Source organism: Seriola dumerili, unplaced genomic scaffold (genome assembly GCF_002260705.1).
Source record: "Seriola dumerili isolate Sdu_G_001 unplaced genomic scaffold, Sdu_1.0 BDQW01000161.1, whole genome shotgun sequence".
Lineage (NCBI taxonomy): Eukaryota > Metazoa > Chordata > Actinopteri > Carangiformes > Carangidae > Seriola > Seriola dumerili.
Window position 1 is genome coordinate 4,002,733 of NW_019174416.1, and position 27,248 is coordinate 4,029,980.

General features: G+C 37.9%; 3 protein-coding genes across 4 annotated transcripts; 1 reads left to right on the forward strand and 2 right to left on the reverse strand.

The window, feature by feature from the left end:
- Positions 1–8,470: 8,470 nt before the first annotated feature.
- Positions 8,471–12,487, reverse strand: eif4ebp3 (eukaryotic translation initiation factor 4E binding protein 3). The gene is made up of 3 exons (XM_022751804.1): positions 12,089–12,487; positions 9,842–10,018; positions 8,471–9,086 (listed from the first exon to the last, which is right to left on the reverse strand). The coding sequence occupies exons 1-3, from the start codon at positions 12,219–12,221 to the stop codon at positions 9,058–9,060; spliced, it is 339 nt and encodes a 112-aa protein (XP_022607525.1). The 5' UTR covers positions 12,222–12,487; the 3' UTR covers positions 8,471–9,057.
- A 1,349-nt stretch (positions 12,488–13,836) lies between these two features.
- acsl4 (acyl-CoA synthetase long chain family member 4) lies at positions 13,837–24,262 on the forward strand. 2 transcript variants are annotated; one of them, XM_022751784.1, is made up of 15 exons: positions 13,837–13,965; positions 17,674–18,252; positions 18,343–18,520; positions 18,637–18,746; positions 19,509–19,647; positions 19,756–19,906; positions 20,237–20,360; positions 20,525–20,596; positions 20,735–20,874; positions 20,969–21,141; positions 21,230–21,304; positions 21,417–21,605; positions 21,802–21,916; positions 22,576–22,733; positions 22,927–24,262. In XM_022751784.1, exons 2-15 carry the CDS (start codon positions 17,896–17,898, stop codon positions 23,082–23,084), a joined length of 2,139 nt encoding a protein of 712 aa, XP_022607505.1. In that variant the 5' UTR covers positions 13,837–13,965; positions 17,674–17,895; the 3' UTR covers positions 23,085–24,262. The 2 variants fall into 2 exon arrangements, with proteins under 2 accessions (XP_022607505.1, XP_022607504.1); XM_022751783.1 differs by lacking the exon at positions 13,837–13,965 and adding an exon at positions 15,677–15,738.
- On the reverse strand, positions 24,263–26,850 carry nxt2 (nuclear transport factor 2 like export factor 2). The gene is made up of 4 exons (XM_022751785.1): positions 26,701–26,850; positions 26,443–26,529; positions 25,000–25,144; positions 24,263–24,536 (listed from the first exon to the last, which is right to left on the reverse strand). The coding sequence occupies exons 1-4, from the start codon at positions 26,782–26,784 to the stop codon at positions 24,352–24,354; spliced, it is 501 nt and encodes a 166-aa protein (XP_022607506.1). The 5' UTR covers positions 26,785–26,850; the 3' UTR covers positions 24,263–24,351.
- Between the last annotated feature and the right edge of the window lie 398 nt (positions 26,851–27,248).

Sequence of the window (27,248 nt, forward strand, 5' to 3'; positions counted from 1 at the left end):
TAGTAAGGTATAAAATGTCATAATTCAGTAAAGCATTACGATTTCAATGGATAGTAAGGCATAAAAATGTCATAGTATTGTAAAATATAAGATGTCATAAGGACTAAAAATGTCTTAGTACAGTAAGAAATAAAATATCATAGTATAGTAAGATATAAAAATGTCATAGTATTGTAAGGTATAAAAATGTCATAGTATAGTAAGGTATAAAACTTCATAGTACAGTAAGGCATACAGTTTTCATAGGATAGTAAGGCATAAAAATGTTATAGTATTGTGAAATATAAGATGTCATAAGGACTAAAAATGTCTTAGTACAGTAAGAAATAAAATATCATATCATAGTTAGGCATAAAACTTCAAAGTACAGTAAGGTATAAAATGTCTGTAAGGCATAAAACTTCATAATATAGTGAGGTATAAAAATGTCATAGTATAGTAAGGTATAAAATGTCATAGTATAGTAAGGTATAATATGTCATATCATAGTAACGCATAAAACTTCATAGTACAGTAAGGTATAAACTGCAGTAAGGCATAAAGTTTTCATAGTATAGTGAGGTTTAAAAATGTCATAGTATAGTAAGGCATAAAACCTCATAGTACAGTAAGGTATAAAATGTCATAGTATAGTAAGGCAGAAAACTTCATAGTATACTGAGGTATAAAAATGTCATAGTATAGTAAGGTATAAAATGTCATAGTATAGTAAGGTATAAAATGTCATAGTATAGTAAGGTATAATATGTCATATCATAGTAACGCATAAAACTTCATAGTACAGTAAGGTATAAACTGCAGTAAGGCATAAAGTTTTCATAGTATAGTGGAGGTTATAAAAATGTCAGTAGTATAGTAAGGCATAAAAACTTCATACGTACAGTGAGGTACTAAAAATGTCATAGTATATGGGTATAAGTAACAGTAAGGTATAAAATTCTTAGTTTTATATTAAAATTCAAGTAAGAGTTATAAACTTATAGTACAGTCGGTATATAGTCAGTTAGAGGTAAAAAATGTCATAGTATAGTAAGGTATAAAACTTCATAGTAGCAGTACAGGTATAAAATGATTAGTATGTAAGGCAACTACAGTTAGTAAAGTCTAAAATGTCATATTTATAAGTAGGTATAAAACTTCATTAGTCAGGTATAAATGTCACGTTATAGGTATAAAAGCAGTAAGTGGAAAGCATAGTATAGTAAGGCATAAAACCTTCATATACAGTGACGGTATAAAAATTGTCATAAGGATAGTAGACATAAAATTTATAGTAAGGTATCAAATGTCAATATATAGTATAGCATAAAACGTCATAGTCATTAGTTGAGATATAAAATGTCATATTACAGTTAAAGGCATAATATATCAATATTATAAGTAAGACAATAGAAATGTCATAGTATTAGTAAAGGCAATAAAAACTTCATCAGTACAGTGGAGGTATAAAAATGTCATAGTATAGTAAGGTAATAAAACATTCATAGTACAGTCAGGTATAAAAATGTCACAGTATAGTAAGGTATAAAATGTCATATTATAGTAAGGTATAAAACTTCATAGTACAGTAAGGTATAAAATGTCATAGTATAGTAAGGCATAAAACTTCATAGTATAGTGAGGTATAAAAATGTCATAGTATAGTAAGGTATAAAACTTCATAGTACAGTGAGGTATAAAAATGTCAGTAAGGCATAAAATATCGTATTATAGTAAGGCATAAAATGTCATAGTATAGTGAGATATAAAATGTCATATAACAGTAAGGCATTATATATCATATAGTAAGGCATAAAAATGGCATTGTATAGTAAGGTATTAAATGTTATAGTATAGTAAGGTATAAGATGTCATAGTATAGTAAGGCATAAAAATTAATAGTAAGGTATAAACTGTCATAGCATAGTAAGGCATGAAACTTCATAGTATAGTGAGGTATAACAATGTCATAGTATAGTAGGATATAAAAATGTCATTGTATAGTAAGGGATAAAATGTCATAGTATAGTGAGATATAAGATGTCATATAACAGTAAGGCATTATATATCATATAGTAAGGCATAAAATGTCATAGTATAGTAGGATATAAAAATGTCATTGTATAGTAAGGTATAAAATGTCATAGCATAGTAAGGCATGAAACTTCATAGTATAGTGAGGTATAACAATGTCATAGTATAGTAAGATATAAAAATGTCATTGTATAGTAAGGTATAAAATGTCATAGTATAGTAAGATATAAAAATGTCATAGTATAGTAAGACATAAAATGACATGTATAGTAAGACATAAAAATGTCATAGTATAGTAAGGTATAAAATGTCATAGTATAGTAAGACATAAAATGTCATAGTATAGTAAGACATAAAATGTCATAGTATAGTAAGATATAAAAATGTCATAAGGCCTAAAAATGTCTTAGTACAGTAAGACATAAAAATGCCATAGTATACTTTGCCCTTGGCTTTACTTTCACCTTCTGTCCAGTTCATCCCAAACCAGCTCTATGGGGTTTAAGTCCGGAGACTGTGATGGTGTTCCATCATGTGAAGCCACCGTCTATTTCTTTTCTTCTAATGTTTTGGGTTATTATCTTGCTGTAGGATGAATCCCTGACCAACCAGTCTGTCCTCTGTTACTTGTCTTTCTCCCCACATCATTATAGCAATATACAGTAGCCGCTACTTCCTGGAATCCAAAATTGTCCTAATAATGACTCAGACTGTGTAGTAACACAGTTTGTTCCAACACTGCCTTTGTACAGACAGAGGGTTTGTAAGACATCAACAAAAGTTAGGACTCCTGCAAGAATTGTTTTCTTTTACATTTTGTTTGCTTTCATGGCTTTATTTACGTCTATTGCTGCAGGAAACTGCAAATTAACCAATTTCTTAATCCCTGAAAAAATGTTTTTTCTCTATTAAATTTACATGATTTTCAAGTTTTTGGTGACCTAACATCTATATATTTTTACAAGCAGTTTACTGCTTACCTTTGTATTTATTACCTTAATTATTCACTGGACTTGAGCTGCTTAGATTTGAATAAATTCTGGAAAAATGGGGGGTTTCTGAAACTTTTGACCACCAATGAATAAATATTAACAAATATTTGGAACTCCTTTGTTTACAACAGTAGACTTGTTTGGTTAAGGTGCATTACTGGTTTTCTCCCAGCAGATGGCAGTCTCCTCCCAGTATGCTCTTCATCTGAGACTTGGTAGAGGCAGTTTCCTACACCTAAGGTTTTTACACTGTTATGTTGTTATGTTGGCTAATATATTTTCCAATATCAGTGTTTTAATCATCTCTTAGTTTTGGCAGTTTTAACTATCAGGAATTTACACCTATCAGCGAAGATCCTCTCATTTTAAAATAAGCATGAGGAGTGCTGATTGATTATACAATATATATATATAATTTAGATTTTGCTTTGCTTTTTTCAACTACGCCATACAAATTGATTGCAACCACAGATTTTTCTTTTACATTAATATATTCAATAAGACAGCAATAGCACAAAGCAAAGTTTTAGCTTTCATTTGAAGGACACTTTACAACAAAGGCCTGAATGCATTTGAACTAATGCTTGAAAATTATTTTGGGTACAAGTTCCCTATGACTATGTCTGATGTCTAATGTCTGTTTATAGAAAAGGAGCCTATTTCTGTGTGAGTCTGCTCGGTTTCTGTTGTGACAACAGAGCTGTGGCTCATGGGCCACTCTGCACGTGTTGAGCTTTAACTCACTATCAGTGTCTGTGCTCTTTTTAGGTGGGCAGTGACTAGAGAGATCACAGTCAGAGTAAAGCACTCGTGTACACATTTGTCAACAAATGCATATAGGACTACATGCTGGGTTGTGAGTACAAACACGTAAAAGTCGGTGGTGAAAGAAGTGTCTAGAAGTGTCTTTACATAAGTAAAAGTGGCAATACCACAGTGTAAAAATACTTTATTGTAAGCAAAAATCCTGCATTCACAGTGTTGGTATTATCCACAAAATGTAGGTAAATACAAGTGTTGCATTATTATATAATACTGGATAATAATTACTGCTGCATTAACACGTAAGCTGCATTTTAATGTTGAAGCGAGGTGGCACTAATATAACTGTTTTACATAATGTTAAATAAATCATATTTTAGAAACTGATGATGCAGTTTGTATATTTATTATTAATCTTTAAAGTAACTAATAACTATAGCTGTCAGATAAACACTCATATATACAACACATATATTCAGAGGCTGGTTTGGGCTGGGAGACAGGGTTGTGAAACATTATCTCATTTCCTCCATTAGACATGACATTACATGAGTACAGTATGAATATAGTAGCATACCAGCGGCCAGTCAGAATGGCAGCTGTCATTGACAGTGGAACGTGAAATGAAATAGTCTATGCTGTAAGGTGATACCAGGCCATGCTGCAACATGTGATAAGGCTTGCACAAGGAGTATGGACAACAGATAATTTACTGTATATCAACAGACAGAGCTGTAGACCAGTAGTGACCCTGAGGAACAGGAACCTGACCGTTGACATACTAAGCTATGTTTACAGCTAGTACAAAGTTAAGCATGGAAAAGATGATGAGTGATACCATCACTAATGGTTCTTTAAGCAATAACTGGACAGCAGCTTTAAAACTGCTGATCTGACATCCTATGTGACATATCAGATATTGTGCAACAAACAAAACAGCAAAGGAATCACAACTTTCATCCAACACAGTGTACTCGGCATTTTAATTCTAACACTATTGCATAATGAACAGGACCAAGTATCATCTTCAGTGTAGCTTTACAGAGAAACTGAAGAACAATTCAAAAGTTAATTAAGACTTTCTAAACTTGTACGGTCATATGTTGCAAACTTCACCACTAGGAACTAAATAGGTTAAACTAATAATGAAATGTAGTTGTTGTCAAACACTACATGAACCTAATGTATCCCAAGATTTTAGATTTAATTTGGTACAGCAGTGATCTAGGAACTTAATTAATTTAGTGGTGTTCTCAACTAGAGTCACTGTAAAGCAGTTGGCTGAATTCCTGCAATGTGAAAGTTAAAGTAAATGTAATGTACTTTTAAGCATATGTATGTGTGTTCATGTTTGAGAAAAACATGTGGCCCACGTCAGCCCCTGTCCCCTCCCAGTCATGATGGATGTGACCAAGCAGTCCGTGTGTTTGAGTATCTGTTTACACCGTCACCCTGGCAATTCAGCCCAAGCCTGTACGGTCAGCTTCAGCAGAGGCAGCTGACAAAAATAGAGCCTCGTCAACCAGGCCAACTCAACACAACCTTCTTACAGGGAAACTGCAAGGGGAGCAGGAGTTTAGGGAGGGGCGAGCCGATGAAAAGGGGGAATATTTTGTCTACGGAGAAGGGCAGTGGAGCAAGTTTACCGGGGTTCACTTAACCTCAGACAGTAGGCAGGAAGTTCTTTCCAGAGGTACGAGGCTGATATTTTTCAAAACAACATTTCATGGACTGTACTGTTTGGAAATCGAACCAACGAATGGTTTTCCATAAGCCAAAATGAAGCATTTCAGGATCAGAGGCAAAGAGGACATTGTGTCACATATGGTCACTATTTGGATATCTAATCCTTCTTTTACATTGAAATTATGACTATTTTTTACTTCTACAATATGTGTAATTATATTTTATCTAATGCCTATGGGTGTTGATTGAATGCATCACATTTTCAGACAATAAAATAAGTCTTTTGAAATGCCTGTTTGCAGACACTTTTGGCCCTCTCACTCAGTGATGGATACCTTGTAATAAGCCTGTCAGTAGGCTTATGTGTCACTGTCACGTGCCCTGTGATTTATGTTCTAGCATGGACCTCCCAATACAATCAACACAGACTGCCACTGCTACAAATACTTCTTGACATAATCCCAATTTTAAAGGTCCCATATTTTACACTTTTCCAGTTTTTTACTTGAAGTTTAGATCCATAAGAAGATATATTTGTGGTTTTAAGTACAAACACAATCTCAATATAATTTGACATTTCCTCTCTCAGGCTTCTCTCTGGAGCTCTGGTAACAACAAGTCAAAGATTGCTCAGAGTGATCAGATAAAAATATGGCAGATTTCAGGTAAACACTTAGAGGAACCAAATCCTACAAGGTTGGATGGTGGGTCTGGGTGGGCTGGGCTTGGGCCATGGCCAAGAGTGGTGACTGCTTTGTTGTAACATCACAAAGTTCAGGAAGTCCTGACAGCTTGTTTTAAGGCTCACTTTTCTGAATACAGACTGTGTGCATTTTTCTGTGAACTGAGCGCTTTGATACTTTCACAGTATTAATATAGAACCTAAATGTGCTTTATAATTCAAAAAAAGAAATAAAATCTCATTTTATACAATATGACACCTTTAAATTCATAATTATCAAAAATGACCAATGGCAAATGAGATTGAAAATTCTGTACAGTAGTGATGACATGCTCACTCTGAGAGTCAGTTCTGTGTATTTGACATGACATTCACATCAAATTTAAGTGGCAAGTAACCATGTTGTATAAATACTGTGTATATAAATTGATAATAAATACAGAGCTTACTGTTGTGGAGGTGGATGAGGAGTTGGAGGTAAATTTTGCACACTGTGTAATCACAATGGCACATGTGCATTTGTCATTTTATTTTCAGTACCACTCTTAAGCAATCACTTTTCACTTTATTTTGAGCCACACAATCAGCCTGTCTTTACCCTATGATGTACCATATGATATCATTGGCCATCAGTGGCTACCATCAATTCATCTGAGCTAAAAGTGTGAGCGCATGTGTTGATGAAAGTGAAGGAAGATGTAGCACACAGCAGTGTTGTGGAAAGTGCTGGTTCAGCCAAATGTCTGTGATAGACGGTGATTTCTATATACAGTAAATGTGTCTGTATGCACCAAGACAGTGTGGTTTTGTGCCGTACCTTTGAGTATTATTTTCAGTTTCCTCCACCAGAGAGGAAATACTTCAAAATTACATGTTGGGAGCACGTGGTGTTTTTCATAGTCGCCTGGCACCTGGCCTTTTTCTCACGTGCTCTTGTTCAAACACTAGGCTACATGCAGGTCAATCGGCACGTTTTACAAAAAAAGCCAAGTGTACACAAACTGTAAGCTGATTAAGTATTACACTGACTTTTGGCATAAAGTTCTTAATCTAATCATTCTGCTGTATTGGTCCAGAAATTTGCTGTGGGGCACAATAACACTATGGACAGAGTAAGTTCACCTTGCTTGCTCTCCAAAGAATTGCAATGGACCAAACACTGAGCATATGTTTAAACATGTTTTGAGTCTTATTATGAAATAGAAGTTAATATGTCAGAGCCTCCTGGCCAAAAGTCAGTTGTTAGCTTTAATGTAATGCAAAGTGATTGCCAGTCACGTCTGCAAGGCCGTGGGACAAGAACAGCTGAGTAGACTGACCCACATCACAACTTACACTACGCATGGGGACCTGCTTAACTGTTCTTACTAAAATACTGCACTGAAGATATTGGTTGACATCAGCCATAGCATCAGTGCCGAAACAAATATTTATTCCTCAACATAACTCATACTCACTAAATTTACTATTTCATATCTGAGATCTAGTACCAGCAGGTGTTACACCCCCGGCCCCACATTGCAGAGTGGTTTCAATATGTCTTGGCTTTGCACTGCAGCTGCCCTCATTCCTTAAGACCAGACCTACTCCTACAGTCAGCCTCCCCTAATCTGGAGATCAGTGTCTGGAACGGGCAGGCATACCCGGCCCTGACCCTGTTGATAGTGTGAGAGGCTGAATACACAGCATACATGGTTTTGGTTAGCCTTTCAGCTTTCAGTAGTACTTGAAGATATAAAAAATGATTATCCTGAGATATATCTTTTACTGTATTAGATTTATGTTTTATGAGTCAAGTATCATTAGATGTTCATGTGTTATAATTCTGACAATATCCTATTCAATATTCCATCTTGAGCAACATTTAGCATTAAGTATGATTGTTTGATCTTGATGCTAATAACATAACCTAAAGCAACAGCCTCACAGCTTAATCAATTCAACACAAATGGGGCCAGCTTTGCCTGCCTGTGTGATGAGGGGAGCCCATTCCACCAGCGCTCAAAAACACACCATTCCTTACATGAGATGGTTATGCAACTACTTAACTACTTAAGATGCAGTGTTCTATGGCCACTTATCCATTATACAAGGTGTTAATGAGGCTGTAACAGACAAGATCTTATTCACTGAAACATAGTTCCTTAGCTATGTACTGCAATTTTGAAAACCGTACATAACAGACAGATTTGGCCTCTACATTCTTAAGTATTGAGTGTCAAGGGACAGACTTTCAGGTCATAAAAACACATGAGAATTTATATATTATATTATATTACTCAAACCAATGTGACAAACCTATCCATTTATGAAATAAATAAAAACATACAATGTATGACTGTTTGAATAGCCTTTATTTGAAATTATTCACATTTCGTCTCTCCCTCCATACAAATCAGTTGGAGCTGATTTTCAATAAGCCCTGACCCCCAAAATTAGGAGACACTTGTTTGCCCAACACAAAGAAAGTTAGACTTCCTTTTTGGGAGGGAAATACAAAACAAAACTGATGCCTGCAGTGAAAAACCCTACTTTACATGTCTTAATGTAATCATCTTCTATTCCCCCAACTTAAAAAATAGGCTACATAGTAAATTTTCTTATTTACAAAAGATAAAAAAAGTGAAATCAAAATGGATGTTTTTCAATCCTGCTGCAGCTCTGAAGTGAGTGAGTAACCAATCAAACCATTTAATACCATTTCTTTGCTTAACACACTTGTTTTAGGGTCAAAAACACCCTACCATTTCCTAGCTTTGCCGTTCTTTTTGGTTCCTCTCAAAAGCTTTTGTTAAAAAAAAAAGTTGAAAAAAAAAAAAAAAAAAAAAAAAAGAAAAAGCTTTATATGTAATGCATTACGGTTATCAAAAACCTTGGAGGTGTTTTAACCAATAACTCTCCACAGGAGGTAATACTGGAGGCTCAGATGTCCATCTCAAACTGGTTGTCATCTGTTGAAAAGGGACAGAGGAGAGGAGATAAGATTAAAAAGGGGAAACATCTGACATCAGATGACAGTTAACATTTGTTGTTTGTACCCAAAACACAACCATGCCTAAATGAACTACAGAGAAGGGGACAAACTACAGCCCTTATCAAAAACACTTGAGTAAAAAGGGTGTAACTCGCAAATCCAATCCCCATGACATGTCCTGTGTCATTACTGACCAAGATAAGAGAGATGGAAAAAGGGGTCAACCCTAATCCTCATGGTCTTTCCCCTGACAGGAGGATATTTGCTATCTATTGATATCTTAACCCCTCAGTCAGAACAAATTTAACAGCTGACACTATCAGCTGGACAGATAAAGAAAGCCTCATCATCATGTGCAATACGTAAGATACAGTGATTGACTAATAAAAGACTGGCCTAGTTTTAAAGACTTAACACATGATGATATTGAGTGAGCACTCCTGTCCCAGTACTATACACAGCATGACTGCTGTGCTGCAAAAATATAGCTATGGCACTGCGTGGACAAATGCTACACGTATATGCTGTATTAGCACATGCTGACAACTCAAACTGAAGCGTCATATTGGGGACAAAAGGTTGAAAGTTCATGAAAACACCACTAAGCTAAAAAAGTAAAGCATACTATTCATAAGGAAATTGATGCATGTAGTTGTTTTCTTGGATAAGACTACAAAATTGAGCCTTGTGGGGGATATTTTGATTTTGGTTTATATGTACGGTATTGTTTACCTGCAATGTCCTTCTCTTCCTCCTCGGCCTCCTCTTTGAGATCCTGCAATTTCCCCATGGGGTGTGTAGCAGGTACTGTTACCCCTGGGATCTGGGGCAGACAGCATGGGGGGGTCCGGGCAAGAGGGGAGTTTCGACAATCCAACAGAAACTTCCTGTCATAGATGATGCGGGTGCCTGTGTTTAAGAAAGAGAAAAAGAAAAAAAAAAAAGATTGTTTGGCCTGATGTAAACAAAAACTCTCACTTCCTGAAAAAAAAGTGAAGTAAATGCTATGGAGACAAACTTCAGACCAAATTCTAGACTTTTACAGGATCAAATGATAGCCTCGTTGTTACTGGAGCACCTCTGTATCACGTCAAGGTGCACATTTGGGGAGTTAAGTGTTATTATCCTGCAACGGAGGGGATTTGAATGGAAAGAGAGTTCTGCAAGTGCGCAGAGGGGAGGGATGAGGACTGCCACTGCAGCGAGTTCTAGGAAATCAGAGAACAAAACATTCTCTCTTTGAACCAAGAGGCCTTGAGATTAAAGCCATATTTCCATTCCCTGACCGAGATAAAGATTTAACATTGATGCAACATGCTTTGGTATGTATCCAAGGATGGCTTTCCTCGGGTTTTCTCGCAGCTGTGACATGATTTAAGCTTAAAGCTCCACACAAACATAAGTTTGCCACATCTAATGTTTACTTGGCATGTCTCATGTCTGTCATCATTTGGACACTGTCATAAAAAATGGTGTGATATTAAGTTTGACCAGGATATGCTGAGCCAAGGTGTGGTCTGCTGCTAACAGAATTTTTTTTACTGGACTTCGAACCATTCTGTACAGTATCAGTTCACCCTCTGTAAAAGGAAAACATGTTATGTAATAACTGAGCGGTGAGCAGTTTATCCTGTACAAAGGGAAGTAAAGCAGAGGGGGACGAGAGAAAGAACTGGGGCGAGGGAAGGGGGCTGGAATGCAAGCTATAGCTCAAGCAATGCACTGGCAGGCAGCATAACTGTGTGGGGCAATTACGTAAAAAAAAGGGGGTCAGTCCAGCAACACATGTTAAGAACTCAGTAGAGTATAATGTGTTGCGCATAAAGTTGAATACAAGTCAAAACTTTGTGTTGCAACTTTCTAGATTGTGTTTACCAGTTGCCCTTAAGTTTTGGTGCAAAAAAATATTGTTCATATTCCCCATGCATTAGAGCTTCCCTCTCCCTCCTCCTCTTAGCTTGTACAGAATGTTCCCTACTGTTCCTGAAATGCAAAGCAGAGAGACGCAGGGATAGGACAGCCTCTAGCTCCTCCACCACTGCTGAGGCCAATCACTTGGCTGTTCTGGCAGCTGGAAACATACACCCTCTTCAAATCACAAGTCACAAGTCACGGGTTAGACAGCTCTTGTTGTCTTTGGACACCAGTGTTTTTGATGCAACAACAAGCGACTGTTTGCTTAGACCTATGCGTTTGTGAAAGGTTATGTTATTTCTAAAGTGTATGCCAATATTCATATTTTATGCAAGTGAAATGTCCCATTTAAACCTGGCATTAAAATTGTGGTTGACCACATGGAAGTACAGGTATAAATGTGATCATTAAAATCATATCTAGACACAATCTGGATATGAGATGCATTTTAATGCCAGGTGTAAATTGAGTTAAAGTTACTACTATTGTTCTACTAACAGCAATGAAAAGATATACATGTCTGTGTTATTGTGCAGCATTTGATTTGATCATGTTTTTAATTAGAAATGTAAAAAAAAAAAAAAAAAAATGATTAGGTTAAAAGTAGCCTACGTCTTTATATCATTGTTTGTGCCACAAAAATTGTTCACTTTGTCAAGACAACAAACGACAGCGAACTTGTTGACATCATGACGGCTGCCCCAACTGTCGCTGTGCAGAATGCCAACAACAACCTTACCCTTTCTATGGTTCAAATTTGTTTACATTTTAATATTGCTATTTTTTGGTACTAGGGCGAGCGACATAATGTTTTAAAATCCGATTTTTCTATCATCCGTTTTAGGTATTTGTTTATTGTTTGCAGCTTCTCGCGAGAGCTTGTTGTTGAGCTGTGGGTATCTGCACGTATGCGCAAACACTCAGTTACAGTTTCTGAAGGTGGTTAACTTGTCCTGGCAAGTTCTGTGGTGTGAATGCAATTCAGAAAAAAAAAACATGACTAACTAAACATGAAACAGTACATTATCGTGAGAAAAAACGTAGCACTCTTAAAAGTTTCCTTACCTCCTGGCGTGGTGGAAAAGAGGGTCCCACCGGGTGTCTGGCTGTAACAGTCGGGTAGCTGGGACCAGTCCTTCAGGGTGAGCACCCTGGTGGGGATGGGGCAGCTTTTAACTTGATTTGTGCCGGTCGACATGTTAACTTCTGTGTAGCTGCTGCAGACGGAGGGGGACAAGTGTTTTTAAAAACCCTCAAACTCTCGATTTGATGCTCGCTCACAACCTTGTACTAAGACAAAAGATTTCAAAGTTGTCGGCCTTTTAAAACTAACAGTTCCGTTCAGTTAAGTAAAAGTTGTAAAACTTTAACTTGTAAGCTGAGAGTTAAGACAAACTCCGTGGTGTCCGTCGCTACGAGCAGCTACCCAATGCTACCATGTGCTGTATTTGTAGCACAGCTGCAACAGCCACTCGTGATGTTTTTGTGCAGCAGCTCTAAGCCACGTGGGGCAACGGTTATGTGGTGGTGCGATTATTTTCTTGTAAAAGACGGTCCGTGGGGACGGTGATAACAATGTAGTAAGAAAAAAATTGTTTACCAAATATTGATTGTGTGACCAGAGCACAAAACGATGTCAAGACTCAACTGAATACGTGAATGATTTTTTAGTATACCGGATAAAGTAATAAGAAGTTTAAGACCAAGACCCAAAAATTGATTTATTTAGGTAGTTATAGGGTTTTGCTCTAAAACCTGTATAAAACCATAAAATGAGAACAAGTAGAACACAAGGATATACAGAGTAAGGCCGCTTTTTTCATTGATTAATTACAGATTATTTTCTGAGTTAATCAGTCTGCCAAGTATCATAAAGTATTGAAAAATGACTAATTTCCCGAAGCCCAACTTTTTTCAAATGTTTTGTTTTTTCCGAGCAAGTCCACATCCCAGAAATGTTCAATTTGTTATCCTGTATGAAACTTAAAAGCATTAAATTCTCACATTTGAGAAGCTGCAACCAGCAAATATTTGGCATTTGGCATTCAACCCTCATTCTCACATTTATCCACAGCTACCATGAGTTTTGGCAGGGTTTCCAAGTCCTCAGGATATGCTTCAATTGCCTGTTAAAAAGTGAAGATGTGACACCAGACTGTGTCATTCTCACCAAACTGAAATCCGCTTCAGCCCTCTATGTAACACACAGGCGTTCTTTGGATTAAGGTGAAATGAATGGCCATGAAATGTCTCAGAGTGGGGTCAACACGTGCATAAAGAAAATTGTAATCCACGGCTTCTCAGGTTCACAAAACACGCGCACCTCCACTTTGTGCTTGTTCCTTACTCGACAGCACTGCCCTCTACAGGCGTTTTACCATGCAAGTTTTTATTGGACTTCATAATGTGTAACCAACAGAAAACTTACAAATGTGTACTATGATCCCCGGTGTTTCACTGTATCCACAAACATGTTTTTTTCTATTCGTCTTGTGCAAATCATATGCACAAAAACACAGAGAGATTTGCAAATACGCACAACGTAGTCTGTAAACATTTACAAATGAAAGGACCCATTTGTATACGTGAAGTGTGTTTTGCACATTTGTAGATCGCTTCCTGTCAGTATGTAGGTCACGTGACATGTTCGCCTTCCTTCCTATTTTTTTTTGTCCAATTTGTACCCATGTACCCAATACGCAGTTTATCTGTAGAAAAAAAATCCACAAATGTGAGGTGCAGTTACTGGCTGCACCAGCAGATAGCGACATCCCCTAGAAGAAGGATAAAACAAGAGCCCACCAGGCAACCGTACATTAGGAGCATCCATGATTAGGAGACAAGGGGGGTGTACCCCTGATAGCCAGCCTCCACTTCTGATTTTTTCACAAATCACACCCTGAAGTGGAGCATAACCCAACGGTCCTGTCCATCATCTCCAGGTGAGTGTGCTATGCTTTGCTTGCTTATTTACTGAAGTCAACTGCAGTTAGCTAACTTTGTGTTAGCTGTGTAGTTCAGGTGCTATGTGAGGCATGAAAACAGATGCTTACAACTGTAAACTAGGCCAAGTCCTGTATCCACTGTGGCAGCTGCTGCTACTTCTTTCACTTAAGAGTCTACTATTACACTACAATTATTGTATTGTGAAAGTTACTTCTACTCTTGCTATTATATTATTTCCAAACTATTCCTACTTGAACTAGCCTACTGCAAATACTTCAACCACATACACTCCTTCAGCAACCGTTGCTAAACCATCAGGGGCCTAGCAGATTAAAAAGATCAGATGGTAAATCTGACAAGGCTCACTTGACTGTAGTGTACGTTAGCTTCCAAGATTGAAATGGAAGTTTGAGTTGAGCAAGAGTTAGAAATGTAAATGTAAATAATATTTACATTATGTAAATATTAACATTTACATTTTTAACGCTAACATTCAACTTTTACACTATAACACTATAATCCTGCCTCTGAGCAACACTGGAAATTAGATAGATAGATAGATAGATAGATAGATAGATAGATAGATAGATAGATAGATAGATAGATAGATAGATACCTTATTTATCCCCTAGGGGAAATTCATGTGTCCATTATTATACTGTCACCTGAGCTCATTGTCCATATACTCGAATTTATAGGACACCTGCATCAAGGTCATTGACTGGGAGGAGAGTGGCCATCCACACAAACCTGACTTGAAACAAAGGTGTAGAATGTATAAAATATAAATGTTATAGCCTGTATTAAAAACAATAGGTGATTGTGACCAATAAAGCTTGTATCTTTCTTAAAAATAAAATCAAATTAGAGATAAAATATGTGCATTCATGTGCTATTTTTTTAATAATTAAAATGTCTTTTGCTTGTTGTTATTTGTCGGATATTTGACCTTCACTTTGCAGATTGAAGTATGTGCAGAGTTTGACACTAGATTGACTTTAATTAACTTTAACCTTCCAGCACACATACACTGAGAATGGACCATTCAGTCCGAGACATCTTGCAATTAAAAAAAAAAAAGAGAAATATTTGCACATTTACAGATTATATACAATGAAATTCATGAGGGAGAATTAGTGTATATATAGATTTAGCTACATATAGGTAAGAATTTTAACTAGATAATTAATGTTATTCTGTTTTATTTATTTATTTATCTTTTTTTTTGGAGGGGGGGCTACATCAGACAAAGCAGAGTATTTTTAGATGTCTTGCATATCTGGCAGGAAATTCTAAAGTACTTGCAAGCACTGTATTCATTTGTTACCCAAATGTACACGTACATAATATGCAAATATGTAAAACAAAAATATGTGTCCATTTAGTGTCATTTCAACATAAATAGCAAATAGCCTCTAGGATTACTGTAGGTTATTTAGACCACAAGGATGTAAACACAATAGTTACGCAGAATACACAGATGACACATAATTCAAATGTACAAATAATCTGTTTAAAAGGAAAGAACAAATAGATAAACACTGCAATGGAAATGACATCGGACACTGTGGTGACTTCCTGTAACGTGTTTTTTTTATATATCGGATATAAGGGGGGTGAAAAACCTAGGGCAAACCCGCTTCGGCTGCTCATTGGTCCAGAAATATGGAATCAGATGACGTAGTGGTTCCGGGTTTCTAGGTCCTCAGAAAAGGTAACTTTCGGTCATTTCTGGGCGGTAGGGAAACGGTTGATGCCTACGGCTGGAGGTAAGAACGCAGCAAGCCTGCCAGTTAAACAGGGTATCACTCTCTAGCTGGCCGCTGTAATCTCATTACCGCCTTTATCCGTTTGTAGATTTACATTAGGGTTAATTTGTGTTGGCAATGTTGAAAAGGTTTTAGCCACATCCTCAGCAGCTAACGTTAATCAACTTGACGTCGGTTGCTCAATGATAGCTGTACCAGCAGCGTGTGGCGGCTTTTGTCATCGTTTCGTCTGCCATCCCGCTCCTCTCCCATTGTCACATAACCGCTGATTAACGTATTAACAAAGGGGTTAGATTCACCTCATACGTTATCGTAATTTTTGAAGATGGCCAATTCTGATAAAGTTTATTTTTCATTGGAGCTTTTTATGGTTTCTAAACGTTCTTGTGATGAACTTGGGCATTCCCTGTTAGCCTATATATATTTAACTATATGTTAATTCTGTTGGTTAAATTAGCCATATCCGCGCAACCCGAATACTTTATGTTGCCATGGAAATAACACAGTCATATGTGATGAGTGTATGACAGGAAAAGTGGACTACTCAGATCAAATATGCCGTCATTACAGTCCGGTCATCGATTTGGCATTAGTCTTGCTCAAGTCATATTCATGTATTTAAACTATATGATTTTTATGTTATTTATTCGAGCCACACTGACGAAAAACGAAGCTCTGAACTCACTGACCACAACGGCTGTAATATCTGGTAGGCAGTCAAAAATGTTTCAGGTTTACTACTGGAGTACATCCAGATTTCTTGAAGATATACAAACGTGTGACGTGGACCAGAGATAATACAGATATGATTCACTGAAATCTTAATCACACTATGTGGTAAGCCTCCGGGAAAGGGAGGGTAACATCAATACACTTCTGACATCATAACACGTAGATACTGTTACTGAGTAGATATAGACCAGTAGTGATGTGAATGAATACCCATAAGAAAAAGGAGTTTTTTCCTTTTAGATGTAGTGGGGATCATATCTCCATATCTGTTTTGTGGCATGAAAATAGGTCCCATATGATTGCTGACAGTTGTAAGCTACAATTACTTTATTACGCAGTGTGCGTTTGCATTCCTTTTCCTGTTTCAGCTGGTTCTGTCACTTGTCAGTTATTTACCTTGATTATTGATAATTGATACTTTGTTGAAAATTGGTTAAGAGTGCAACATTTAGTTTTAACTCCTTCATCTACCCTGCACTGTATGGTTATTGGTGAGCTAAGCTTGACCTAGAGTGGCCTTTCACGGACCACAGAGTGGGGTGAGGCTTAAGAGTATTGTCATTGGTTGTCCACAGCTCGATCCTCTTCAGCATAGCTCACAGGGCTGTGGTCATCAGGCAGTGGTCAGTCTGTTCAGAGGGGCCATGTCTCAACACTGCTTCATCCCTCCGTGACCTCTCAGACCTCTAACCCACCCTTTACTGTTGAAAGGGAGGCAGGTGTTTGAAAACTATGAGGGAGGGACCTTAAACTATTGCAACACACCCATGTAGGAGGTCTCACTTAAAACTGAACTTTGAAAGCTGACAGACACACAGAGGCTGTTTAATTCACAGCAAGAGGGAGGTGAGTCTGATGAGTGCTGAGTGTAGAGGCAGCATAGCACAGTCCTACCGGGTGTATGAGGAGGTTTTCAAGAGATTGACATCCAGACACTGATGGTAGATAATCTCTGGGTTGGTCTGCTGATTCACAAACCATTGTTTTGAAGGGGTTCCGTTTTTCTTGTGAGAAGTCTGCTGCCAGACATAGATTAACCAACTTCCTCCATGGCTGTTGGCAAGTGATATTTGGTGTGAAAAACAATGTTTTTATTGCTCTGATTTTTGACTTGTGAAATGCTTTGATTAATGGTAGTTATTTCAAATGTGTTTGATCACCCTGTCTGATGATATTTTCTTTTCCCTTTTTTCCCTTTTCTAGGTGTAACATTTGAGTGATTGTGGACCAAACAATTTTTAATATTACAGCTGTGGGATTTTTAAAATTGTTTATTCTCTGGGCTTTTCTCTTTCTGAGACTTCCCTTCTGACGCAATTCTCCTTACACGCATTAAACATCTTTGGGACCAGTGTACCATACAAAACTAGTGTGACAACCACTGCTGCTCGTTTCCCCTCCCTGCGCACTCTGCCAGAGAACAGCATGGGTCTTCAGGCAGACTCAGCACTCCAATCTATTCTCCTCTTTCCAATCCACCTTCTGGTATGGCTGTACTCCGTCCTGTCCTTTCTACCCTGGTACTACGTCACCGGTGCCGGGCAGAGACAAGCTTTGTCCAAGCGGATAAAGGCCCGCTCCATCTCAGGCCGTGCTGAGGGACCATACCGATCTGTGGACCATTTCGACTGCCTGGCCAGGGAGGACTTCCCAGGCAAGGACACGCTGGATAAGCTTTTCGAGTATGCTGTACAGCGATTTGGAGAAACACATTGTCTCGGTACCCGTGATATTCTGAGTGAAGAGAATGAGATTCAACCCAGTGGTAAAGTTTTTAAAAAGGTAAGGATTCCTGCTACTATATTCTTTTGGTGAGGGATACTTTTGAGGACAAATATATCTAATGTTGCATCTGACTCTTTTTCCTTCAAGCTGATCCTTGGGGAGTATAAATGGCTGTCCTACAATGAACTGGATTCTATAGTGAGTAAGTTTGGCAGTGGATTGGCAGCTCTCGGACAACAGCCCAAAAGCACCATTGCAATCTTCTGTGAAACCAGAGCAGAGTGGATGATCACTGCCCAGGCGTGCTTCAGGCGTAATTTCCCATGTAAGGATATTCTGTCTGAACAATACAGTACAAGATGTTATCTGACAGAGTATGAATAATCTTATCAGCTGCTGTTGATATGTTTTGGCTCACTGGGTGTTTTGTTTTCACAACAGTGGTAACATTCTATGCCACACTGGGAGAGGATGCTATTGCATATGGACTGAAAGAGACTGGTGTTACACATCTAGTCACCAGTGTGGAGCTACTTGAGACTAAACTGAAAGTGAGTTAATCCCTTACAACACATGAATAGAACCACTCATTTTGATCAAGTTTTTTCTCATAAAATATCTCATAAAATATCTGAAATATCTGTCTGCGTACATGATCATTTGGGACTAAAACCTCAAACTTGGTATGGTGGAAAAGTAAATCGCTTTAACTTCTCACAAGCTTCTAAGGCCATATGGACACATGAATGGATGAACACAGTATCTGTTATTCAAACTGGACAGGAGACATACTCCATTATTAAATGAATGGCTTGCAGTGTTAATGTGTACTTGTATTTTCAAGCTGGTGTAGTTTACAAAATAAGAATGAATGAAATTCATTATGGCAGTTATTTTCAACATGGTATACTTGTTCAGCCAGTTTTAAATTAGGTACAGCAAAATGTGGTCTGTGTCAATGTGAGAAATGACATTGCTTTACATGAGCTCTGTGAATGCATTGATTAAAATCCTCACATCCCCCCAGAATCCTGGGTTAAGATAATATCAAAAGGAAATGAATGGAATATGTTGTAAAATACTTTAGATGAATATGATAGCATCTCAGACCGACTCGAAAAATTCCAAACTTCTTTTAACATATTTGTGGGTCTGACAGTAGTTCCAGCGGAGATTTCTTTACCATGTCAAGCTGCTGCTCATTGTAAAGATTATGTCAATGTATATGGACCTAAAATTTCTTTTTCATGAAAGATTATCATGTGATTTGGCATCCTGTTTTGATACCAGTGTTGTCCTCTCTTTCTGTCCAGAATGTGCTTCCACAGATCCCAAAACTGAAGCATGTGATCTACGTGGACCAGAAGAAAGCGAGCACAGAAGGCTACCCAGCAGGACTCTCCATCCACAGCATGGAGGCTGTACGAGAGCTGGGCGCGCTGCCTGAAAATAGTGTGTATTTCTCTGACTCACCTTGGTTGTGCTTTGTTTTTTTGTCAAATTCCAAGTTGAAATATCTCACATACAGTGAAATACAATAACTGATTGTTTGTCCTGCAGTGGGGAGGGCAATTGTGAAGCCCCAGCCTGCTGATCTGGCTGTGGTGATGTACACCAGTGGCTCCACAGGCAGACCCAAAGGAGTCATGATTGTCCACAGTAATCTGATCGCAGGAATGACAGGACAGTGTGAGCGCATCCCTGGTCTCGGGTGAGTTTGAGTATTGGTCAGTATATAGAGAATGAATTTGTAATGTGTGCACAGCAGAGTTTCTGCACAGAGTTCAACTAAGCCCAGCTTCACAGCTCTTACTGAAAAGCACATCTCCAAAGCTCCTTTATCTATTCCAACATAAACAACATCAGCTTAGAAAAAGACAAGCGGATGACCGTAGAATTTTCCATATAAATCAGTGCCATGACTGGATTCCAGCAGCAGAATAACCAGAAAGAACCACACTCTAAAAGGTTCAGTGTTGAAAGTTGGAAAGAGGAACACAAAACGTGTAACCTTTACTTTCTCTTCCCTGTGTTCCCGCAGGCCTGATGATACTTACATAGCCTACCTGCCGCTGGCTCATGTTCTGGAAATGACAGCTGAAATCTCCTGTGTCACATATGGCTGTCGGATCGGCTACTCATCCCCGCAGACACTGTCAGACCAGGTAATACCCAGCACCAACACCAGGTCTTACGCTGTATCTGTCAACATGTATGCTATATTTGGTTATTACCTGGGCACCTTGGTGTGGTCATTATTGCAGTTAGCTTAATCGTTGTTGTTTAATGTAATCAGTGCCTTCAGCTGTTTTTCCCCTGTTCCCTTTAGTCCACCAAGATAAAGAAAGGAAGTAAAGGAGACAGCTCAGTACTCAGACCCACACTGATGGCAGCTGTGCCAGTAAGAATCCTGTGTTATATTCTTTTTTTTCTTTCCATTACTCACAACCCTGCTCTCCCTTGCTCAGTTTTACACACTTTTTTTCCCTTACTCATCATCCAATGTATAAGTTAATCCTGTATGTTTTCTCCTGAACAGGAAATTATGGATCGCATCAACAAGAACGTGATGAGCAAAGTGCAGGAAATGAGTTTCATTCAGAAGACTCTGTTTACTCTGGGCTACAAGTATAAACTAGAGCAGATCAAGCGGGGCTATGACGCACCACTCTGCAATGCGTAAGAAACCACTATGTTTCCCTCAGTGCCTTAAGAAATAGTGTGTTTGTGTTGCTCATCTTGAAATCAAACACACAGCAATCTTTCTTTGCAGTCTCTTATTCCGGAAAGTCAAGAAACTTCTGGGAGGAAGAGTGAGGATGATGTTGTCAGGAGGAGCCCCACTGTCCTCAGCCACTCAAAGATTTATGAATGTATGTTTCTGTTGTCCAGTGGGCCAGGGCTATGGTCTCACAGAAACCTGTGGAGCAGGCACCATCACAGAGGGTAAGACAGGATTTAAAGTGTAGAGTAAGAAGAGAGAGTAAAGGTGGGAATTAACAATGTCATTAAGATATTATGTCTTTTTATACAGTTGTGGACATCAGCACTGGTCGCGTTGGAGCTCCTCTCATATGCTGTGAGGTCATTCTCAGGGACTGGGCTGAAGGTATGGCTGAAAAACATCTTGGTACAGGCTGTACTTACAGTGCAGAATGAAAAGTATTATTTAATTGCAGAGTAATTATGTGTTAACTATTTAATTTGCCACTTTATCTCAGGTGGATACACCAGCAAAGACGAGCCGAACCCAAGAGGGGAGATCCTGATCGGTGGTCCCAATGTAACCATGGGTTACTACAGGAATGAAAGCAAAGATCAGGACTTTTTTGTGGATGAAAAAGGGCAGAGATGGTTCTGCACTGGTGATGTAGGAGAGATTTACCCAGATGGCTGTCTACAAATAGTGGGTGTGTATATTCCCAAACCAGTTACACATTACCTAGGGACATGACAATCATCTGACGGTGCTTGTAAAAGGCACTCCTTTCATACTCAATTTCATAGCCCTAATATGCAGTCAATGTGGCCGTAACTTTAAATGGAAAACTGTTTGTACTTGGAACAGCAGCACTGTTGTAAACACATATTTATTTTCTCATTTAGACCGCAAGAAAGACTTGGTCAAACTGCAGGCCGGGGAGTATGTGTCTCTTGGTAAAGTCGAATCTGCGCTGAAAAGCTGCCCTCTCATAGACAACATTTGTGCATACGCAAACAGGTGAGATGAACTTGATCTGGTTGGATATGTACGGAAGCACAATGCATTTGAGGAAAAAAAAGTGCAATTTTTTCTGAACTATTATTTCATGTGATGTCGTTAATTCAGAAAAACATAGGATATCTTTTAAGAAAATTTTCCTCAGAATTCTGAGACATGATCTCATTAATTCAGAAAAACAGAGCAGGAATTAATTTTTCTCAGGTGAATGCATTATGCTTCTAGAGATATGAGATCAAACCATCATATTTCCAATTTCTACAATGCCTTTCAAAATCTCAAAATACTGTCTACAGAGGATATAAAGAAATGTTAGTGTGAGGAATGAGGTGTAAACATATCACCTGACTTATGGAAAGACAGCCTGAGGCATATCCACGTTATATGACAAACACTGTTTAATGCTGTTTGATACATGTTGAACTTCAACTGGTACTTTTTTACTGAACTTCACTCAGTGCTTATAATTGAATTAACACTTCAACTTCTTACAGCACTTTCTTTTGAACTATTATTTCAGCTTTCACTTTTGTGTTTTGAATTCCACCTTAACTATCACTTCAACTGAGTATCTCACCTATTCTCAGTGTTCAAACTGCAAATTTCCAGCAGTGAGCAGTGACTTTTATCAACCTTGTTCCTAATGTTCATCCTTGCAGTGACCAGAACTATGTGATCAGCTTTGTGGTTCCCAACCAGAAAAAGTTGACAGAAATGGCCAAACAGAGAGGCATTGTGGGAACATGGGAGGAGATCTGCACTCACCCCGACATGGAAAGAGAAGTTCTGAAGGAGATCAAAGTTGTTGCTGCTAACAGTAAGAGCCGACCATGCACACTCCTTTTATGCATACTTTTTTATTTCCGTCCTTATCTCCACCTCTAACCTCAAGTTCTTTTTGTGTTCTATGTACCAATGTTTTAGTAGAAAAGAGCAAATTATTCATTCCACTATGCTGTGATAAATTTGAGTGAGTATCACTGTTCTCTTCCTCTTCACTTTTCATCCAGTTAAACTCCAGCGATTTGAGATTCCAGTGAAGGTACATCTGAGTCCAGAGCCGTGGACCCCAGAGACCGGACTTGTGACAGATGCGTTCAAGTTGAAGAGGAAAGAGCTGAAGAACCACTATCTCCACCACATAGAGAGAATGTACGGGGGCAAATAACTTTGACAATTTCACCCAAGAGTCCCAGTTATTATCATAGCCACTGTTCTGATGTGTAGATAATTTTTCCTGGTACCTACTTTGGTTTTTCATGCTATTTGTGTACCACAGACATCCAAATGGAAACGTTGTGAACAGAGAAGCTGAAGCTGTAGATAGTTGTACCTGTTTATCCATATGTGCTGCTTTTTATTTGTGTGTGTTGAAGTTTTGATTGTCAAAGAGATGCACCTATGTGGCAGCTCTTACTCCATGAGAAGGGTTTGAGACCATTATAGCACTCAACTGCCATCCACTCAAATCTGCTGGCACTCTGTAGCTGATAGAGTACCACTGTCCTCCATATATTGCCAACGCTTTGTTGTTACTTCCATTGAAAATATTAACTGTAATCATCGCAGTCGCTTTTAAAGTTGTTTTGTTAAGTTGGAGTACTGATGTTACTGTGCCTTCAGTCTGCAGTACTTGTGTAGTCAAGCAGAAGTAAGTGGCATCTATATAAAAACAAATAGTTTGTGTTTATTACAAAAATGGCTAAACTGCCATGTTAATGTTTACTTGAGGCTTTAGGAAAAATATCCCAACGCAGAGATAAACCAACATGGATCATAGAGAAAGTTACTCATGATCATGTCTGCTTATCCTTTTTTTTTTTGACCAATGTTTTATTTATTCAGTTGTTATTGTGTCAGTTTATTGAGAAAGTAAGACCAAAATGTGTAAACATAAATGACTCAGGAAGATAAGCAAATGTTTTAATATATGAAATCGTCAAATAGTGGGTTGCTCGCGTAGAAAGCACTTCCGTCAAAATTGTGGGCACCTTATTTATTTGAGCGCAGGATTGCTTAACTACTAACTAGTTACTAAAAATGCTTCTAAGCTATAGTCAGACCTGGCATACTGTAATACTGTACGTATTTTACCTCAGTTAACAGGTTAATGTACAATTTGGTATCAAATGGTTAAGTCTGTGCATTTTAATATTATAGGAGTGTTTTCTATGTATTTTTCAAAGTGTTGTGTTGATGTATTTGCACCACTAAACCTTTAAGGAAGCAGACATTGACAGTCACTTTACAGTTGGTTGTTCGGTGATCCTATTTGTATTTATTACTCCATCATTATGATCACATGCCTTGGTCAACATTTCAAAAATAAAAAACATTTTTTCGTAATCAGTGTTGTGTATTTTTTTTTATTTTATTACAAAATCATAGAAATAAACCATGCTAATTTTTCAACATTAGCATAAAGGAGGAGAGCCTCAGTTGTTCCAGTCTTGAAATCGGAAACAGTCACTAGCGATCTTCCAAACAGGCTGGTCATTGTTGGGTGAAGCCTGAGCTGTTAAAAGGAAATTCTGGTTGAAGAAACGCGGTTTGTTCCCTTCAAACTTGACTGTACCACCAGTCACCACAAGCAGTGTAGTCTGGCCTTGGGTTGCTTGTTCTGAGAATGAAGAAAGGGTAGATTGATGAGTGATTACTACATCACAACCATACCTTCAGTAGAAAAACATCACATGTTGATATCTTCACACTTTAATTTGATAGATTTAATGCACTGCATCATTTGTACACGGCTCTCTTCTACTCTGGGGAACAGAGGGGAAAATCCACCTGACTTGCACTCATGTACAGTCTATTACAGAATACTTCCACCACTGTACAGTGCATGTCCGGCACATAGTATAGCTATAGATCTATCTTTAGGCTCTATTTTCATTTATGTTTAGTTTTCTACTTCATACAGGTATTTAATATAATTTATCCTTTAACTGCATTGTTTGTTACCTCGGTCATTGTCTGTTGCAACACTGCAGTTTCCCCTTAGGAATTAGAAAGTAATCAATCTAAACATATTTGAGAATGACCATTAGCACTTGAAAGGGCTTTGTGTTTGTCCCACTAACCGTGAACTGGCTGACAGTCCAGTGTGTGAACTTGGAACTCGCTTGATGGCAGCGACTCAAAAAACTCTCCCAGAGAGTCCTGTCCTGACACTGCATTGCCGTTCCACACCAACGTTGCCTTGTCCAGGTAGAGTCGGGTCAAGTTCTGAGACATAGGAGCCAGTAAATAATGACAGTTAAGAACAGGAATAACAGCAACATATGACTTCAACCACAAGCAGAACATAGTGTATACTGGTATCTATATTTGAGAATTTAAAAAAAAACATCAGTTAACAATTTATCAGATGAGATTATTTTTTGATACAAACAAAATATTCATGAGGATCCCTTAAATTTCATTATTACAGAAATGTGACCAAGCTAAAGACATGGCCAAAAGTTTTAATACCCTTACACCTCAATTAAACAATGCTGTGTTCTTCCTGGAAAGTGTTCAAAGTAAAATCTCTTTCATCATGCATACCTGCATGTCTTTGGTAAAATGGCTTGGACAGAATTATTGGTACCTCTGAGAAGTGTTGATAAAAGTGGACTATAATAATATTTTAAGCAGCCTTGTCATCAATTAGTATCACAGGTGTCTTCAATCTTACATCAGTCTGCCATCCCATTTACATGTAAAAAGTGCTCATTGTGCTGTTTGGTATCATTGTGTGCACCACACTGAGTGTGGACATAAAAAAAGAAGAGACTGCAAAATAGATATAAGCTGATCTCCACAACCAAGGTACAACAGCCCTGTCTCAGCTGCAAGTCTTGGCTCCTCCAACAGGTTAATCACCCAAAAACTTACATCTAAAAGCTGCCAAGAATGGATAAGAGGAAGACAGGACTGTTCCGATGTGGCCTGTTATGAGTCAAGAATCTTAATCCAAATGAATATCTATGGAAAGAGCTGAAACTGCAGTGGGGATAAGGTGCCCATCAAACCTGAGAAAACTAGAGCAGTTTGCTCAAGAAGAGAAGTGTACAAGTCTCATTAAGTAGTACTTGATTGGTTAAAAGGATGTGCTACAAAATATTAGGTCCCAATTTCTTTGTCCCTGTCATTTTCATTTGTTGTATAATTAAAAAAAATATGTTGCATCAAAAATCACATGTGGCGTCTATTCTACAAAACACAACAGAGAAGAGTGGATGCTGAATACATTTTAATTTCAACTTATTTCAAAGAAAAGGAACCAATACTTTTAGCCACGTCTGTATATGGTGACTGAGACATTTTAAGTTGTCACTGCTCTCTAGTGAGCAAACAGTGCATTACTATTACTGTCTGACACCTCAATCACACTGGTTATTGTTGTTTTATTTGTCAGATGTATACATACCAATACTGATACAGTAACCTCAATCAGCCGATAATATTGGTCATATTGGCTCACTTGTGCTCATTTAAAATAACTGGATAAAAAAAAACATCCAACACAGACCATTACTCACCCTTCTTTTCTTGTCCATGCAGTCGTAGTAAATGTTAACAAATTCCTCTGAATATCTGCATGACTGGTCAACATGGGTCCTGAAATCCTGTTGTGACAATTACTTATTAAATGCTGACCACGATCGTGAAAAACAACAAGTGAAGTTATTTGCGACTGTTTATTGTAAAAGGCGCACATTGGAAACTGGCTAGCTAGCAAAACACTGCGTTAGCTGGTTGATTTCAGTATAAACGTGTAGCGAAAGTTTCAAACTTACCAGCGTGCTAGTCATGACTACAGATATACCGATGAAAACAGTGGCACTACCATCAGATGGATAGTAGTAAGTCTTTTCTTGCATCAAGTTCAGGTGGCTTTCTTGTTCACTTCGTAGCCAACGCAGCCATTTTGTGGCATGTATTACTTCCTCCGGGCACCAGCTCAACCTACCAAAATAAAATATTTGTAAGGAGGACATGCTTCTATTTTGAGGTTTATTGGCATGAATATATGAATATATAATGTATTAAAATATATTTTTTAAAAATACAACGTATATCCTCTCAATCAAATTACTCAATTTAAGATTGAAATAGGATTTGGTAGCACTCATATCTTGAGTTATTTTGTAGAATATTATTAATTAAAAGTGTAGGCTACTTTTATGTTTTTATCTTTCTTTATGCCTCATATGATGACGACCCTGTCTGAATGGCTTTCCATATTTACTGTAGGAAAAATTATAGTATAATGATTGAATGAATAATCAGGTTTACAGTGGTGGACAGTATGTACTTTTAATTATATACTGTACTTAAGTACAAT

Bases quoted from the DNA above. Each gene is read 5' to 3' on its own strand.
- acsl4 (XM_022751784.1), top strand. From the start codon at position 17,896: ATGGGTCTTCAGGCAGACTCAGCACTCCAATCTATTCTCCTCTTTCCA. The intron at 18,253-18,342 runs GTAAGGATTCCT...TTTTCCTTCAAG, and splicing joins GTGGTAAAGTTTTTAAAAAG to CTGATCCTTGGGGAGTATAA. The intron at 19,648-19,755 runs GTGTGTATTTCT...TTTGTCCTGCAG, and splicing joins GGGCGCGCTGCCTGAAAATA to TGGGGAGGGCAATTGTGAAG.
- nxt2 (XM_022751785.1), bottom strand. From the start codon at position 26,784: ATGCAAGAAAAGACTTACTACTATCCATCTGATGGTAGTGCCACTGTT. The intron at 26,530-26,700 runs GTAAGTTTGAAA...TTGTCACAACAG, and splicing joins TAGTCATGACTAGCACGCTG to GATTTCAGGACCCATGTTGA. The intron at 24,537-24,999 runs GTTAGTGGGACA...CTTCATTCTCAG, and splicing joins GGACTGTCAGCCAGTTCACG to AACAAGCAACCCAAGGCCAG.
- eif4ebp3 (XM_022751804.1), bottom strand. From the start codon at position 12,221: ATGTCGACCGGCACAAATCAAGTTAAAAGCTGCCCCATCCCCACCAGG. The intron at 10,019-12,088 runs GTAAGGAAACTT...TCTTAAACACAG, and splicing joins CTTTTCCACCACGCCAGGAG to GCACCCGCATCATCTATGAC. The intron at 9,087-9,841 runs GTAAACAATACC...CCTTTTCAACAG, and splicing joins GGAAGAGAAGGACATTGCAG to ATGACAACCAGTTTGAGATG.